General features: G+C 34.0%; 1 protein-coding gene across 8 annotated transcripts in view; it reads left to right on the top strand.

Moving 5' to 3' along the window:
- Spata17 (spermatogenesis associated 17) overlaps positions 1-17574 on the top strand; it is a 148951-nt gene that overhangs the window by 1155 nt on the left and 130222 nt on the right. For all 8 annotated transcript variants that reach the window (XR_016536876.1, XR_016536874.1, XR_016536877.1 and 5 more), the window contains exons 2-3: positions 9785-9874; positions 11148-11229. Coding sequence is in view for 4 of the 8 variants with exons in the window: in XM_090341184.1 (XP_090197310.1) it covers positions 9785-9874; positions 11148-11229 (172 nt within the window). In the remaining 4 variants the exon portion in view is untranslated. The remainder of the gene's footprint in view (positions 1-9784; positions 9875-11147; positions 11230-17574) is intronic.

The raw sequence follows: 17574 nt of genomic DNA, 5'->3' as shown, positions 1-17574 counted from the left end.
AGATACAACTCACAAAAAAGAAAAAAGTCTTGGCAGAAACAGAACGTTAAGACTAAGTATATTTTTACCTTGGACTAAGTGTAACAGAAGTAGTATCCACCATAGCTCCCTGACAGGTGAATTCAGCAATAATTATTTGTCAAATAACTCCATTAATAAATTAGTCATTCTTTTTGTTTAACTAAATATATGAAAATAGCTAGCTAGGAATTATTCAGCATCATACTTGTTTATTGCTCATTGAGAATATGTGGCCACATGTATTTCTTTGTGACAGAAATATATCAGTGAAACAAGTTCCGTCACTCATGATATTCACCACCTAGTAGGGAATTTAGACATTTAAAAATTATAATAAGGTGGACAGTAGGAGAAACAGCTAACATGTCTTGATCAGTGACTATAAATGACTGTCTTGTACTATGATATTTTCAGTATTGGTGTCAAAGAAATGACAAGGCATCTACCTAAAAGCTGGCACTGAAATGAGGCTGGTGATGAAAAATCCTTGTTGAGAATATATTTTACTAACTAATGAGATGGGTGATTCTTCCAAGTTAATTTTCCACTTTCAAAGTCTACTTGCTATCATATTAATATTGTTTCCCTTTAATGGTAAATTATCTTATTTCAACTATGTCTAATTGAAAAGGCATTGTTTAATCAAAAGTATGTCTGACAAGACTGAGATCTGAGGATCATAGTGTGAAGCCATCCCAGGCCAAAAGGTCTATAACATTCGTCTCTGATTAATTAACACAAGTAAAACTGTGGCTCAACTGGTAAAACACCAGCCTTGAATGATAGCTCAAGGGCACAGGCCCATGAATCTGAGCCCCAGTACCATCACACACACACACACACCTAAGGAAGTTACAATGTGTCCTTTTCATTATAGTGATGGACAATTAATCCTTGCATATATCACCCTATATTTTAGACATTAAAGGAACATTTGTCTAAATTTCTCCTGAGAACTTCATAAGTTCTAGTAAGATTCTCAACCCTATAATTGTGAATGAGATAGTCACTGATTTATTCAATATATTCTGAACACTTACTGTTTTCAAAACACTTTTTTAAATATGAGAGTGAAACCAGGCAACAAAAAATTAAGAGCAGCAGACCTTAAACTTGTAAGTGTTATAAGTGTCACAGAAGGAATATGACAAGGAAAGGCAAGCACAGTGAACCAAGATACTGTTTTGTGTAGAGCATATGAACAAGCTCTGCTGAACAGGTGATATTTGTGCATGAATTTAATCTATAAAAGGAATAATTTGGCATCTAGATAGATATATCAGGATCATGCAATCAAATGCCAGAAGAGTAAGTGATAAATCCTTGTCAGAAACCTATAGGAATGTATCAGAGGACATTGTTACACAGGAGAGCCAGTAGGTCAGAGAGGGCCAGAGCATTTAGAACTCTTTTTTTTTAATTTTTTATTGTAATTAGTAAAAGGGTTACATGATATTTGCCAGATAGAAGGTGCATTAATTCACATACATTGATACCCTTTCACATGTCTTGGTACCCATTACCCTCCCCCCACACACCCCCCACCCGTCTTGGTTTTCCCCCCTTCCCTATCAAATTTCAAAAGACCAAATACAAATAAATTCAATATGTCAGATAACAAAGTGAGATACTGTAACAATATGAGATAACCAAAGGACAGCAAAGGAGATGAGAGACAACATAGTACATTAAGGACAATCATTCGTTATATGGCTTTTGTTTCAATATCCTGGAGGTCTTTTCAATTAGCTTCATACTATATGGCCTTATGTATCAAGATTTTGCTCTATTGCAGTGCTAGTAGAGCCCAAGGTTTCTACTGATTATGACGAATGAGGGAAACCATTACTATCATAAGGATATAGGTTTCTAATTTGATCAATATAGGAAGTTCTGGCAGATTTTTCAGGAGAGGAATGACATAATCTCACTCTGTCTATAAAAAACAAATAATAAAGAAACCTTTGTCTTTAAATTGGATATGGCATTTTGTTTCTTTTTAAAATTTTCTTCATCATTTCCTTATTTTACTTAGTATCTTTGTATCTTTGTAGTTTTTGACAAATTTCAAGTCAAATACTCTTCTATAAAAGAAAAATAAATAGCATTTGATATCATTTTAAAGCATGTATAATTTTAAGACAAGTAAACAGAACTATATCTGATATATCTAAACATCTTTTTAAATTACTTAGATGAAAGGAAACATATACATAAGGAAATGTGGAGGAATCTGTTGCAGAAGAAGAAAGCTAGAAATTTTGCATTATAGAAATCTTGTATAGGACTGTCAGAAATTAATGAGTTCATTTCCACAACCTAACTCTCAGACCTCATTCAGACTTTGCCATTTTCTCTAATGTTAATTGGATGAACAACCTAAACAGACCCTAACAGGAAATTGGAGCATGTTCTAATAATATTATAGCAAAGGATTCTGCTTATCTCTCTCTCTCTTTTTTTCTTTTTTTTTTGCCAGTCCTGGGCTTGGGCTCAGGGCCTAAGCACTGTCCCTGGATTTTCTCAAGGCTAGGGCTCTACCACTTGAGCCACAGCACCACTTCTGGCTTGCTTATCTCTTTTTGATGTGTGCATGGTACTGGGGCTTGAACTCAGGGCCTGGTGCTTTTCCTTAGCTGTGGTTTAAAACTGGTGCTCTACACTTGAACCATAGCACTATTTCCAGTTTTCTGGTGGTTAACTGGAGATTAAAATCCCAGAGACATCTCTGTGACTGGCTGGCTTTGAACCACAATCCTTAGATCTCAGCCTGGTGAGTATCTACAATTACAGGTATGTGCTACTGAAATCCAGTAGTTATCGTGAATTTGAAAATCTTTCGGTCTTTTATGTTTATGACCTTGACACTTTTGAAGATTCTAGATCCATCACTTTGAAGATACTAGATCAGTAAATCATTAATTTTGATTTTTCTATTTTCTTCAGGACTAGAAGTGAGTTATGCATTATTGTCAAGAATATCATAAAGCTGTGGTTTAGTGATTTTCAACCTACTGCATACTGCATGATGTTATCCCATTAGTGATGACATCCATTTGGATTGTTTAAGGTGAAGTCCACTGTGCTCCACCCTGGATTATTCTTTGGTTTCCCTTGTAAATTAATAGTCTCTTTGAAGTAGGACCCTTGACACTATGTCTGTTTCCTGTTCCTCATCCAATTAATTTTGACGGTGTAGGTTTGTAGTTTCCTATTTTGTTTAATGAGTTAAAACCATTATCCTTGTCTGGCACCATGGCTCACGCCTGTAATCCAAGCTACTCAGGAGGCTGAGATCTGAGATCGGGGTTCAAAGCCAGCCTGGGCACTAAAGACCCTGAGATTCTTCTCTCCAATTAATCACAAGAAAAAAAGATGGGACGTGGGGCTGTGGCTCAAGGAGTAGAGCAGCAGCCTTGAAATGAAGAGCTCAGGAACAGCACCCAGACCCAGAGTTCAAGCCCCATGACCCACAAAAAAAAAAAAAAAAAAAAAAAAAAAAAGGCATTATCCTTCAGATTTGACCAAGGGAGACACTCCAGGCTTTCTTCCGTCTTGAGCAATGTAATACTGCTTTGCTTTCTGACACAAAGTACTATTTGTTCAGCTGTACTTTTCCTGCTCTGTTCTAATCCATCATTCCTTCACAGAGTTTTGTTTTCCTTTTGATGAAACTACATTTCTATTCAGTATTGCAGCTCTTGGAGACTCACAGTGAGCAGAGTTAGAGCATGTGTGTGTGTGTGTGTGTGTGTGTGTGTGTGTGTGTGTGTGTGTGTGTGTGTTCATACACATTTTACATCTGTATTTTAGTAGTTCTCGTTGACAGCCCTCAATTGAGCACCATAAAATCTATCCTAGTTTTTTTTTTTCTTTTTTCAGTTTTTGAGTGATCATCTTTCTGTGTGGCCCTAGCTAGTCCTGAATTTTTGAATACAAATAAATAAACCAATCCCCCATCTCTTACCCTCCTGAATAGTTGGGACACTACCTTTGAGATACCATATCTGGCTTCTCTCCTATTCCTCCAATAAAAGAAAAAGGCAAGAAAACAGGCACAAAACCCATACCCTATTATTTTTATTTTGTCTATTTATTGGATCCCATTCTAATTACTTGTGCTGGATATTTCACATGGAGGCGCTTGGATTGCCTTCTCTGCCCCCCCCCCCAAGCCAAGCCTTCTCTGACCTCCCCAAGCCAAGCCTTTTCTATATGGACCACTGTCCATATTAAGCTCAGATTGTGGCAGCCTACTTCGTGGAAATCTCTCACTATACACCCTCTATGCAACAACCCACCTACTTTATTTACCCATTGTCAATGACTGTAGGACATAATTTGGTCAGGAAATGAAGTGAGAAGGCAAAAGATGACATAAATATTTTAAAATAAGGAACTATGATGATTTCTACTTAATGATCTCATGCACATTTTTTATCTTTATTCATTGAGCTGAAGAGAAACAATGAGGGCAGTCAGTGGAAAACAAAAGCAGGCAGTAGATCTAAAGTCCTATTTCTTGACACTGAGTGCTTCTTATTTGGCACATGGGTTATAATCAGAGTTATATAAATTAAATGTATCTTTTATTAGGCTCAAAATACTGAAAACTTAATAGACTATCTTTTTGCAAATCAACATTTCTGATACAGTATTCCATGAATACTGGAATTGTATTCCAATTTCTTAGAGTAGTTACACACATCCAGTAATGAACAAAAGGAGTATTAAATTTTAATTTAATCTTTATACATAGCTAATATGCATAGGTTAAAGAAAGAATAGCCTTTTTAGATGAAAAAGCATTTTGCATATTTTACTGGAATGATATTAAGCCACAAATTCTCTTTATATTTTTCTTTATTGTCAGTTAATTTTGACCACTAATGACACCAGGAATGTAGTGTTGCCTACGTTATAGCATTTATTTCTAGTTGATGATAAAGTGACTGGAAACTTCTGATTTTTCTTGATTTTTATTACATTGCTGGTAATACTTTTGGTCTTTCATCATTATTAATTCATTTAGTATTCATTGTGATAATACTGATCATAATAAATTTATTTCAAATTCATGTGGATGTCATATTTTATTCACTGCTATAGGATTTTCATTGTAATTTGGAACTAATTATTATACCATTAAAATGAAGTGTTACCCACATTTTTCATGTTAAACATAAAATGTCTAGCAGTTCATGACATATTGCATGAGTATTTGGCATCTCGGTGATAACCCAAGTATCTTTAAATTTCATTTTTAAGAAGTTAAAAGAATGTGTGTGGAAATCAGTATTTGAGCACATAAGTTAAAGTTCAGCAGTGAGTTAGCTACCAATTAATTTTTAGTGTTCCTTTCCATTGTAATATATAATTCTTATTAATATAAGATGTGCTTATATTTATATACATTAATGCTAATACTCCAAGGAGATTAATTTTTTCTACTTGACTAATGTCACCAGGAGAGATAAAAAAAAACTCAAAACAAAGTGAGTTTGATTGCTTAACTTCTGCTTTTCGAATGACAATTATAATAGATGGTAACTTCATAATATAATAATAGGCAATATAGTAACTAATTGATTATTTCAAAGGGAATATTAGGTGTTGCTATGGACTCTACTCATATTGCCTGCTCCATTATAAAGCAGCATGTTGTTGATTGCTATGGGGAGGAAAAAGCAATACTTTCAGTAATTTCAATAGAGCATATTCAAATAATGGACCTCTAGCACAGACATTGCATGCTAATTGTAATGAAACATTTAATTGTCATAAGAAATAGCATTATATGGGGCAGGGAATTTGGTCCAGTGTTAAGAGTTCTTGCCTAGTATGCATGAAGACCTGGGTTTGATTCCTCCATACCACATACATAAAAAAAAGCCTCAAGTGGTGCTGTGGCTCAAGTGGTAAAGCATTGGCTTTGAGGAAAGCCCAAGGACAGTGCTTAGGCTCTGAGTCTGAGCCCCAGGACTGGCAAAAAAAGAAATAATGTACCCACTACCTTATTAGTGTAACTGTAACCCCTCTATAAATCATTATGATAATAAAAAATTTTAAAAATAAAATAAAGATAAAAAAACCTTGATTAGATTTATGTTTTCAGATCATTCATGCAGTAGATTATAGAATACAGTGGAAAAAGTCATTTTGTGAAATAAGATTTGCAATTGCTTCAAAAAGATAAATGCAGACAACTAATTGCTTCATAATCTCTGATGTAAGCCCCTAAGTAGAAAATATTGCCATTCACAAAATATAAGAGGAAAAAAGCATTTAAAAAATGAAGGTGCATATGTGAGGGAAGAAAGGAGTTCTTTCATATACATTGAATTTTAGATACCTGAGGCTATCAAAACCAGATGTTTTAGGTACACAGATTGAGAGAGTTGTCTATTCTTTCAGAACCTATTCGGCTGTTTCTGTTGGTCACTCTTCTATGTTCTTCATAAGAGCAATGTCTTGAATTCTTCAGATATTTTATATATAATTTTATATATAATTTCACTTCTAATGTATTTTTATCTACCATTGCTATTGTTTTTAGGTCAATTACTGTATACTTGAGAGATAGAATATGGCTTATATATATATGTCTGTTTTAAGTATCATGCTATATTAAAAGTTCATATATAGTACTTTGTGTAAGCTATTATTTGTCTTTTTCCATACAACCCACAGAGATATTTAACATTGCATGATAATACAATGTAAATATTATCCTTTTAAAAAGTACATATGGGTGTATCTTTGAAATAAAGTCTTACTGTATTACCTTGGCTGACCTTGAGCTCTTGGATTCATGTGCCCAGACTGACCTCAGCAATCCTCTATTTCAGCCTCCTGAATGCTGGTACCATGGGCACTAGTTACTGCTTCTAGCTTAATACCTTTCTTTAAGGTACTTTATTATATCTGCCTTCATGGCTCCTTATGATCTAGCAAATATGTCTAGGGTATGATATATTGAAATCTTACAGAATATACTACGTTTTAGGTGAAAAAAAAATGTTCAGACTTATTCAGCTATCAGTGGTCTAGTTAGAGAGGCTGAAGCAGGGATTCTGCAAAGCTAATGTGCTTTCTTCTGTTGTAGATAGGCCACAGCTCATTACATTAAAGACTATATTCCTTAAGGGTTAGGGCCCAGATAAGTCTGCTGGCCTTAACCTTAAAAAAACTGTATTGTCTTCTAAAATATGAGATTATTTCATTTCCTTTTTCCATTTCTAATTGTAAAAGTATTACATGACTATTATATAATAACTTAATGAATTTAGAATTGACTAAAATCAATTTCTCTTTGTTGATTTCATTCTCTAAAGTTAACTGCCTGTAATACATTACTCTGTATAGAATAAGGCTTTTCTTATGAAAACATTCACATGTACATAATTTTAAATTCTTTTTATAATGTAAGAATAAAAAATGCTACACTATATCTTCCTCTTTTTCTTACATAATGTATCATTTGTCCATATTCAGACATACTGACTTTCATTTTTTGTAAGGATAAAATTGTCTTCAGTTTTATGGGTATACCACAGACTATTATTTAAGGCTGTTTCTATTCTTTCAGGAATTCTCTTCTTTGCTGTCTGTCTTTTGTTGCATTTTAGTAAGATTTTTATTTTTTTCCCCTAATACATGAGTATGGCACAAATTTTGCAGCTTTCCCTTCATTTATTTATTTACTACTTATTTATTTATTTTTTGTGGGTCATTTGGCTGGAAGTGGTCCTGGGCACTGTCCCTGAGCTCTTCAGCTTGAGGCTACTGCTCTACCCTTGATCCAAGCCCCACTTCCCATTTTCTAGAAGTTAATTGGAGATAAGAGTCCCAGGTCCTTTTTTTTTCCCCCCCATGCTGGCTTTGAATCTTGATCCTCAGATCTCAGCCTCCTGAGTAGCTAGGATTAGAGACGTGAGCCACCATGCCTGTCTTTTCCCTTTATTGAATTCTTTACTTATATAATAATAAGGCATACATATATGGTAGATTTTAGAAAGTCACTCTAAATCACTTCTGTTCTGGAGCTAACCCCAAATTCACTTTCTTGGAGTTAAAAATGTATGTTTGATATATTTTATACATATACATATATATGGATATATATATGCATGTGTTGTGTGTGTGTTTACATGTATACAGATAGATGACACGAATAATTTTTGAAAACTCAGTTCTGTGTCTCTGGTAAGAATAACTTTCCACTTGATTTAATTTGTTTGTGAGGGTCCATGTCACATTCCATTCCTGCGTCCCCATTTTCCAGGAAAAAATTTACCCTGAAATGTGTGTCATTTTCTCCCCATTTTATTCTTTCTTCCAATGTATCTGAATAACAACCTTAACACTGAAAGTTTTTTATTTATATAAATGAAATTATTTATGTACTTCACAGTCAAATGTGATTTTTTTCCTATTAGCAATAGATAAGTCTTTATAGGCAGAATTTTGGGGTCTTTGCTATTGAGGTTTGGGTGGTCAAGTTCACACTCTTAGGTTCTCTATTTATTTGAGCGAGATTAGAACTACCACAAAGTTGCCATGTTATATTGGGAAGTAACTACATATATTATTATTTCTGCCTTTGCCTTTTCATTTTGTTTTGCTTTCCTTTTATTTTACTTTATCTTCCTGTGCTTCATTTTCCCTCTTCTCTTCTTGATTGTCTTGTTCTATTTTTATTAATCATTTTAGCTCTGAAGCTTCTTTATTTTTGTATATGTTTCTTCTTCTCTACTCATCTGAACGCTGATGGCCCACACCTAACATTTTAAGTACTATTGTGTAGGCTAACTGTAACTGACTTAACCTTCTTGTGTGTTTTCTTTTAGAATAGTAGTTGTCACAGCTAACCTTTATTGCATTGCCCCAAAATTGTATCATTATGAGTATTTTATTTGAAATACTATTGAATATTTACATGAAATGTATGTGCTTAATCTGATATTATATTAAACCCAAAATTATCTTTCCCACAAAACACAATACTGAGAGAATTTTTCAACAAGAAACAAATGTGTAGCCATTTTATCTACTTTATTCATTAACAAACTTCTAACGGTTCCAACTACTATTCTAAAAGAAAACATCTAAAAAGTATTTCGATTACAGTTCACCTATACAACAGTACTTATTAATAACAAATGGGAAGAGAGAATAACACTGGCTTAAAAATAGGGTAGAGATCTGTATTGACTAAACTTTTTTCTTCAGTAAAATCTGCAAATTACAAATCCATGGTCCCATGCGCACTGCCTTCCATAACTAAAGAGGACATTCAGAGCATTCTAGACAGAAAAGCTTTTCTGTGATGAATTTATTTTAGTTAGAGGCAATTCATTTTACTGATGACCAAGTTAAATATGCAAACACTTCATCTTGCATGCTATATGCAAAGTGGCATATATATAAACAGCACAAACAGTTACTTTAAAAAAATAATGACAAAATAACACATTGCATCTTCATTTCCTAATACAAATTGCTGGCAAATTAATTAGTTGCAAAATGAAAATTAAAAAGTAAAGTTGTTGAAAGCTCATGACTTCTCAGAGAAAGGTTAAGTTTTAAAATATAGCTTATGATTGTTGAAATATTTTAATTTGGTATTTTAATTTTATGTAAAATGACATTTCAATTATAATTACCATGTTAGAAGAAATTAAAAATTAATGTTAACAGGTTAACGTTGTCTTCTTATAGACTTAAGTTAGATACTAATAGCATATTTGTTAATTTTTTTTAGTATTGTAAATGATTTTAGAAAACAAGAGAACAATGCAGCCATTAAAATTCAGAGCTGGTTTCGAGGATGTCAAGTTCGAGCATATATCAGGTATGTGGATTTTGTCATGCGTATTTCAGATGTGACATGGAATTTATTCCTTAGAAAAATGTAATTTGTTCAAAGTGCTTATTTCTGATTATTTTAATCATAATGAAATTATCATAGTGATATCTTTTGAAAGAACTATGTAATAATTCTGAGTTTTTTTATTAGAACTTAAATTATATTGACCATCTATGTACTTTGAACAGTTTTCGGTGTCTTGAATGTACTTGATCAGATTCTTTTCTCCAGATTTCATAGGAAATGACAATGACTGAGGCTATATTTATAACCATGAGTTCACTGCTGGGTAAGAAAGGCAGGAGTGTGAAAGAAGCTATTCTAATCTCCAGCAGTTGAGATACCAAGGCAAATGGTGTCCAAGTGATTTCATTCTAGTTATGCAAAGAGATGATTCATCTTAATTCCTCCTGGATTTTCTTTATTACTCCAATATTCCCTCTGTTTTCCTTTATTCTGAAAAATAGGTATTGTTTTTGATGAGGTAGAGAAGTAATATACTATTAGAATTCAGCAGGCTAGGGATCATACTTCCTTCTTCTTTGCTATCTAGTAGAAGCCAAGTGTACAAATTTCAATTATGAAAATGAGGCTTCTCTTCTGACCCCTAAACTGAGAAAGCATCAAAAAAGATATTTTTAATTCAGCAGACCAGCATACTATTGGTTTTGACAAACTGAAGAATATAAAAAAGAAATGCTGAAGGGGCCTCGAGTTTAGTCTAGTGGTAGAGGGCTCCCCTAGCATGCATGAAGACCTGGTTCGATTCTTCGGTAACATATACATAGAAAAAAACAGAAGTGGTGCTGTGGCTCAAGTGTTAGGGTTCTAGCCTTGAAAAAAAAACCCAAGGACAGAGATTAGGCCCTGAGCTCCATCCCAAAACTAACAAATACTGAAGAGGGAAACTGTTTTTGATTATTTTTAAGGAAGAATTTTTAAAGTTTTTATCATGATTTAAATCAATAATCCTGGATTATTTCTCACAAAGTCACCATGATCTGTGTGTGTTTCTAATAATTAAAAATAGTTTAATAATGAAAAGTATTTGAAATTAAAATAGCATTTAATTACAACTTCAAAGAAACAAAGAATTGTGTGTTTTGTTGTATCTCAGAATAACTCCTATCCTTTAAAAAGTACTTGAAACTTGGCTTTGAAATTGAACTCTAATGATAAGAAAGAGTACATTTAAGCAAATACTTAAGAGACATTGTGTTTCAAGGAAATTATGCTAATAAACTTTTTTTTACCCTAGGTATTTACACAGAATAGCCACAATTATTCAAAAGTGGTGGCGAGGTTACTTAGGCAGAAACCTTTATCAACTTGTTGTTGAGGTAAGTATATAATTCATATACATTTGCTAGCATTGGAGTTATATAAAATGGGGTAATTTATTTAGGTTGCATTTACATAGAATTTAGAGGAGTTGATGATACATATTTATTTAAGAGTGGTTATGGTTTCAATATGAATTGTCACTCCAGAAGGCTCATGGATTAACATCTTACTTCTCAGTAGGAGGCAATATTTTGGAGTTTCTGGAAGTCTTAAGAAATGGACCCTAGCTGAAGCATGTAGTTGAAGGTTAAGTTTTACCCAGTCTTCTGTTTCCTGGCCACCAACTTAGTTCCTCCACATTCTCCACCCACTCACTATGATGGTCTGTTTCACAATGGTCTAGAAATATGGCATTAACTTGACTATATGTTTTGTAACCTATGGAACTGCAAGCCAAAATAAATCTTTCCAGTATCTTGATGACTTTCTTGGGTATTTGGTCTCAGAGCTGACAAACACAAGGGCAAAGCTGTAGTGGATTATTCTTTTCTGAGAAGCCTTCCCTGATTTTCTGTGCACAACTAACTTTTTGTACTAAACTATTCAGATATTTTTATTTGGTTTTACATGTCACATGCATTTGCATGCACTTGCCATATAGACTTCCTTGATGATGACATTTTTGTGACTAGGTACTGGCCCATGTTCAGTTTTGCATCATCAACATTTTGGAGTGATGCATTGGCCCGAAAAAGTCAGCAAACACAAGGATGCCAAACTGATAGACACAACAGTGAACCTTCTTTCCTCCTCTGTCAAGGACTTCTTACTCAATTTTGTATTATAGATATAAATAAAATTTAAGTAAGTCATTAATGCCAAGGTTTTGGAAACATAGTTCAGTTGGTAGAGCAAAAGCATCAGGTACCAAGTATGAGTCCCAGTCTCAGACTTAAAAAATAAAATTCTAAAATGTTTAGAAAATTACACATATTTTTGAATATATCACTGATGTATTTGAAATCAATAGAATAAATACTGAACCTAATCAGTCTAAGTGTTCCATATCCCTTTGCTTCTTTTTACGGACTTGAAATTGGTTTTAAACATCACATAAAATACAAATTTTTGAGGGGCTGGGAATTTGGCCTAGTGGTAGAGTGCTTGCCTAGCATGCATGAAGACCCGGGTTTGATTCCTCGGTACCCCACATACATAGCAAAAAGCCGGAAGTGGCGCTGAGGCCCAAGTGGTAGAGTGCTAGCCTTGAGAAAGTCCAAGGATAGTGCTCAAGCCCTGAGCCCAAGCCCAGGACTGGCAAAAAAAAAAAAAAAAACCACAAAAATACAAATTTTTGAACTCAGAAATCAAACACCTCTATTTCTGTTTTTGTTTAACATTTTAGGAAGGAAAAATTGAGTAAATATAAGTACGTAATTACTTTAGGAATTTTATCTATACTTGCTTACAATTTTCTACTGTGATTTTCCTCAAGTTGAATGCTTGGACATATGGCAATACATACCTGGTATACACATAAACAACTCTTATAATTTATTTGAGAATAAATGAGGCAAGTAATTTCTTTGTCCTCAGAAGCTACTCCATATACCAACTGAAATTAATTATATATAAAGAATTTTATTTCATATTTGAGTCCACTTTCCTTTAAAATGGAAATATGTGATCAAATATCATTGCTTCTGTCATACATCAATTATCTACTGATGGCCTTTAATATCATATTTTTCTCTTTTTTCTTTCTAGTGTGATTTTTAAATTCACAATAAGTCTACTAGCGTTTTAGGCTATCAAAGAGATAATTTTCATATCTTCCAGTAATTTTAGGCTTATAGAAAATTTACAGAAATAGTACAAATGACTGTCATATAGTTACCACTCAGATTTTTCTATTCTGTGTGTATTATGTTTGTTCTTAATGGAACTGTTTCATCCCTGAACACTATATGTCTTACGGCCAGGACTCCAGTAACAAAAAGACCTACCATTTTTTTTTCACTTGGTGAGTGAGATATAAATTGAGGAAAAGCTCCATTAATTATCTTGTCACAATCATTAGCTTATACTATCATCTGAACAGTCACTGAGTAATTTTAAAAAGCAATGACCATTTACCAAATTTTATTCTGACTTTTTGTTCCAAGAACTATATATAATAGTGATGTTTCATTGTATATGGTTTCATTATAGAATGAGGGGTATAGAAGAGTGCCTACAAAACTTTAATGCCCAAATTCCTCTTTTAATTATCATCTTATTAAAATGTTTAGTCCTTGATATGAAACAGGGGTATACAATGAAGGTATTTTGGAACCTAATGAAATAGAACTACCTAGAGTCTATGACCTATTTTGTCAACTAAGCTACCAGAGCATGATTTGAAAGCTCCTAATTTAATTTACTTATCTCTGGAAGGATCATGAAAAACCCACTAATGATATCAATTTGCCTACAGGGAAGAGAACTGAGTGGTTGAGGAATAGGGGTAGTAAGGAAAGTTTTCATTTTAAACTCTTCTGCAGCTTTTGAATTTTAAAAGATGTAAATACATTTTCTGCTAAATAAATTTATTTAAAAAGTCAATGTAATAGAATCATCCCCTCACCAAACACACATGCACACACACATGCATATACACATACGATATACAATATACCATACACACATCCAAGGGATTGAGATAATAAATGTGTACCTGGGGAATTAATGTCCTCTGTAATGGTCAAGCTGGTAACAGTATAAGTGAAGTTTGAAATTGGAAATAAATATGGAACATTGAGAAAGAAGGAACACCATAAGGATTTAATCTACATGACAAAAACTGTTGAAGACTAGGAAAAGGTTGCTGAAAAGTTTAACATGTCCTATAGTGAAGCAATATCCTGTGGTATTAAAGAGATGTCTTGGCTAAAAGCAAGTTTGTATTCACCTGTTCCTAGTGATACGTTGCTATTTAAATATGCAAATAACTTTCTTCATTTTACTCTGTAAGAGATGTGGCTCACAAGTACTTAAACATGTAACTTAAGTTTCTGAGATACTGGTCCTCTTAAATCTGTGTAGAAATACATGTTTAATCCAAAATATTTCTTGGATGTCCTTCAAATACTCCAAATCTGGTTTCATGTATCAGAGTAAAGTATATTGTTCAAAATTACTCACTCTTCTACCCTACCTCATAAAAGGATCATTAATCCCCTGCCTAATGCTTTTAGCTTGTCCTAGTGTTATGAGGTGATGTCATACCGAATTGAAGATTTAGGATTTGCAGCTATTCTCCAGTTTCTGGCTCTTCATCTGTAGTCTGGAGAAAAGCAATAGGGAACCTTAGCTTCTATGTCATGACAGTAAGAAAGAACCTTTTGTTTTCAAATCTTTTGAGTTATATACATATATATTTCAAGTTAATGTATTAATTTAATCTGTGAGTGTGTGTGTGTGTGTGTGTGTGTGTGTGTGTGTGTGTGTGTGTGTGTTGATTTTGGAGCTTGAACTTAAAAGGGTATGGGCACTGTCTCTGGGCTTTTGTGCTCAAGCCTAGCGCTCTATCATTTGAGCCATAGCTCTATTTCTAGATTTTCATTAGTTAATTGGAGATTTTTCATGGACTTTCTTGCCTGTACTGGCTTTGTGCTATGATCCTCAGATCTCAGGTTATTGAATTTCTAGGATTGAAGGTATGAGCCATTGGTACCTGACTAATGCACTTTTTATTTTTAATCCCAGCAAAGCTGAATCATAGTTACCATGAGGACAAAAGAAAAGGTATTCCTAAGAAGCATTCTGAATGGAGTTGCTCAGGGAGGCTTACAGAAAGATATTTTTGAACTTAATGAGTTTGCGATGATGTTAGGACACCTCCATGTGGTGGTAGTCTTGTAAAGCATTGATGCTGTCTCAGCAGTGTCTGATACATCATAATTAGCCCTCAACAAATGTTTATTAAATTTGACTATTAGATAGGGCCTCAGATTGAGGGTGAGAGGTAGCGATAAAAGTTTTATAATTATTACTGTAAGTTGAAAGATTTTCTACCTAAGCAAAAAGCTAAGAACTGACTCTTGTAGAATACATTATGTGGAATTTAAGAAGAAGGATGGAAATTAAAATGGATGAACAATCAGAAAATAGAATGATGCATTGTCACAAGGACCAGAAGAGGGAATTTGTACAAAACTTTTAGAAGTGTCACTGTTTTATATTGTCAAACAGGCAAATGACAGAAGTCCTAGGATCTGTTTTAAAAGGCTACCTTTAAAGACATTCTTTCTCAAAAATGTACCTGGGCAAGAGAATTCTTACTGATTTTAAATAGCTCTTAAAGTGAGATAAATAAGCTTCCACAAGAGAAGGTTATATTTATTTCACCATTTATGAAGTAATGTAATGAGTGGTAAAGAGAATCTGCATAGAATATTACATGGCTTTTGTCCGCTCTAGCAAATAAAGCCAGTTGATTGGCAAAGTTTTATCACTCCATCACTAGAAATGCTTTATATGCTCTACTTTTGAGATAGTTGACTGTTTTCCTCCTTGGAGCTCCTCTTGTCCTAGTTTCCAACCATAATATCCAATAAGGTTAAAGGTTAAAACTTCTACATCATGAAATTGAGTGGATCAGGAATAACGAGGAGAGAACAGTGGACTGAATCCAGAGGCCTCAGAAAGGATTAACAACACTCACAGTGGACAGCCTGTAATGAACTTGAAAACTTGAGATGCAGAAGTGGTTTCTTGCTTCTTTTGTGGTTGTTTTTTGTTTTTGTTTTTGTTTTGCCAGTCCTGGGCCTTGAACTCTGTGGTTGTTTTTATAAGTCAAGTATCCTACTTGTTGTAGTGCTTCATAAGTACCACTAGGGAAATGCGAGCTTTTTATTCTAGTTGGTGGTACTTAGTGTAGGAGAAAAAAGGGATTCACTTATGAATGTTGGAAAAAGAGGAACATGGATACAGAGGAGAAAATATGAGGAGAAATAAATTTTTGGAGATAATTGGAAAAATATTGAAAAAATTTACTCTTTATCTGACTGATGTAACTTTAACACCTCTGTACATCACCCTTGTAATAAAAATAAATTTTCTTTTTTTTTAATTGGGACCTTTTATGGAAAGCTTTGAATAGTACCTTGACCTATAATCAAGTGGTTCTCATTTATCTTCCACTAATTGTAAATTATGAGGTAGGGGAGAGAGAGAGACAGAGACAGAGAAACGGAGACAGAGAGATAGAGACAAAGACAGAGAGACAGAGACAGAGAGAGAGGTGTAAAGTGGTAAAATAAGACTTGAGAAAGTTCTGTGAATAGGTGGAAATGATAAGTAAAGCAAAGGAAACTCAAACAGTCAGTATGAAATTGAAAATACTGAAAGTGAGATTTTAGAATTACTAGACTGTGAAGCAATAGCTCTCCTGCTCATTAGTTCATAATAAAATGTATCCTTTTAGCCGGGTGCCAGTGGCTCACACCTGTAATCCTAGCTACTAAGAAGGATGCGATCTAAGGATTGAAGTTTAAAGCCAGCTTGGGCACAAAAAGTCCGAAAGACTCTTATCTCCACTTAACTGCCAGAAAACCGGAAGTGGCGCTGTGGCTCAAGGGGTAGGGCAGTATCCTTGAGCTGAAGAGCTCAGGGACAGTGCCCAGGCCCAGAGTTCACGCTTTTATATAATTCACACCATAAAATGTGTATTACACTACTGATAACTGTTTATATTAATTTATAACATTTTCTATGTTGGAAGTGAACTATACGACTTAGGGAAAAAGTGTGCCAGAAGTGGAAAAAGTGGAAGAAAATGAGAGAGAGGGTGACACTATTTAAAAAGAAATTTACTCGGGGCCGGGAGTTTGGCCTAGTGGTAGAGTGCTTGCCTAGCATGCACGAAGACCCGGGTTCGATTCCTCGGTACCACATACATAGAAAAAAGCTGGAAGTGGTGCTGAGGCTCAAGTGGTAGAGCTCTAGCCTTGAGAAAGTCCAAGGACAGTGCTCAGGCCCTGAGCTCAAGCCCAAGACTGGCAAAAAAAAAAAAAAAGAAAAATTTACTCATTACCTGACTTATGTAATTGTAACCGCTTAGTACATGACCTGTCTAATAAAATTTTAAAAATTATTTTTTATTTAGTTTGACAAAAGTTGCCATTTAATAAATTAGTTTATGAGTATAATATAAATATATTTTGATCAATCTCAGTCCTTTTAAAATGACTTGAAGCTGTATGGGAAACACTTTCATATATAATAATAATATTGTTATTATTATCACAACAACGTAGTAAATATGCAATGTTCCAATATTGAAAAGATGAATGTCAAACTTAACAGACTTCCAATAACTTTTTCAAAGCCGCACAGCTGGTATAAAACAAATTCAGAGA

This window comes from Megascapheus bottae, chromosome 10 (assembly GCF_031878675.1).
Source record: "Megascapheus bottae isolate mThoBot1 chromosome 10, mThoBot2.hap1, whole genome shotgun sequence".
In the NCBI taxonomy this organism is placed as follows: domain Eukaryota; kingdom Metazoa; phylum Chordata; class Mammalia; order Rodentia; family Geomyidae; genus Megascapheus; species Megascapheus bottae.
Note: the sequence above shows the minus strand (reverse complement) of the source record. Positions and strands in the feature narration are given on the sequence as shown.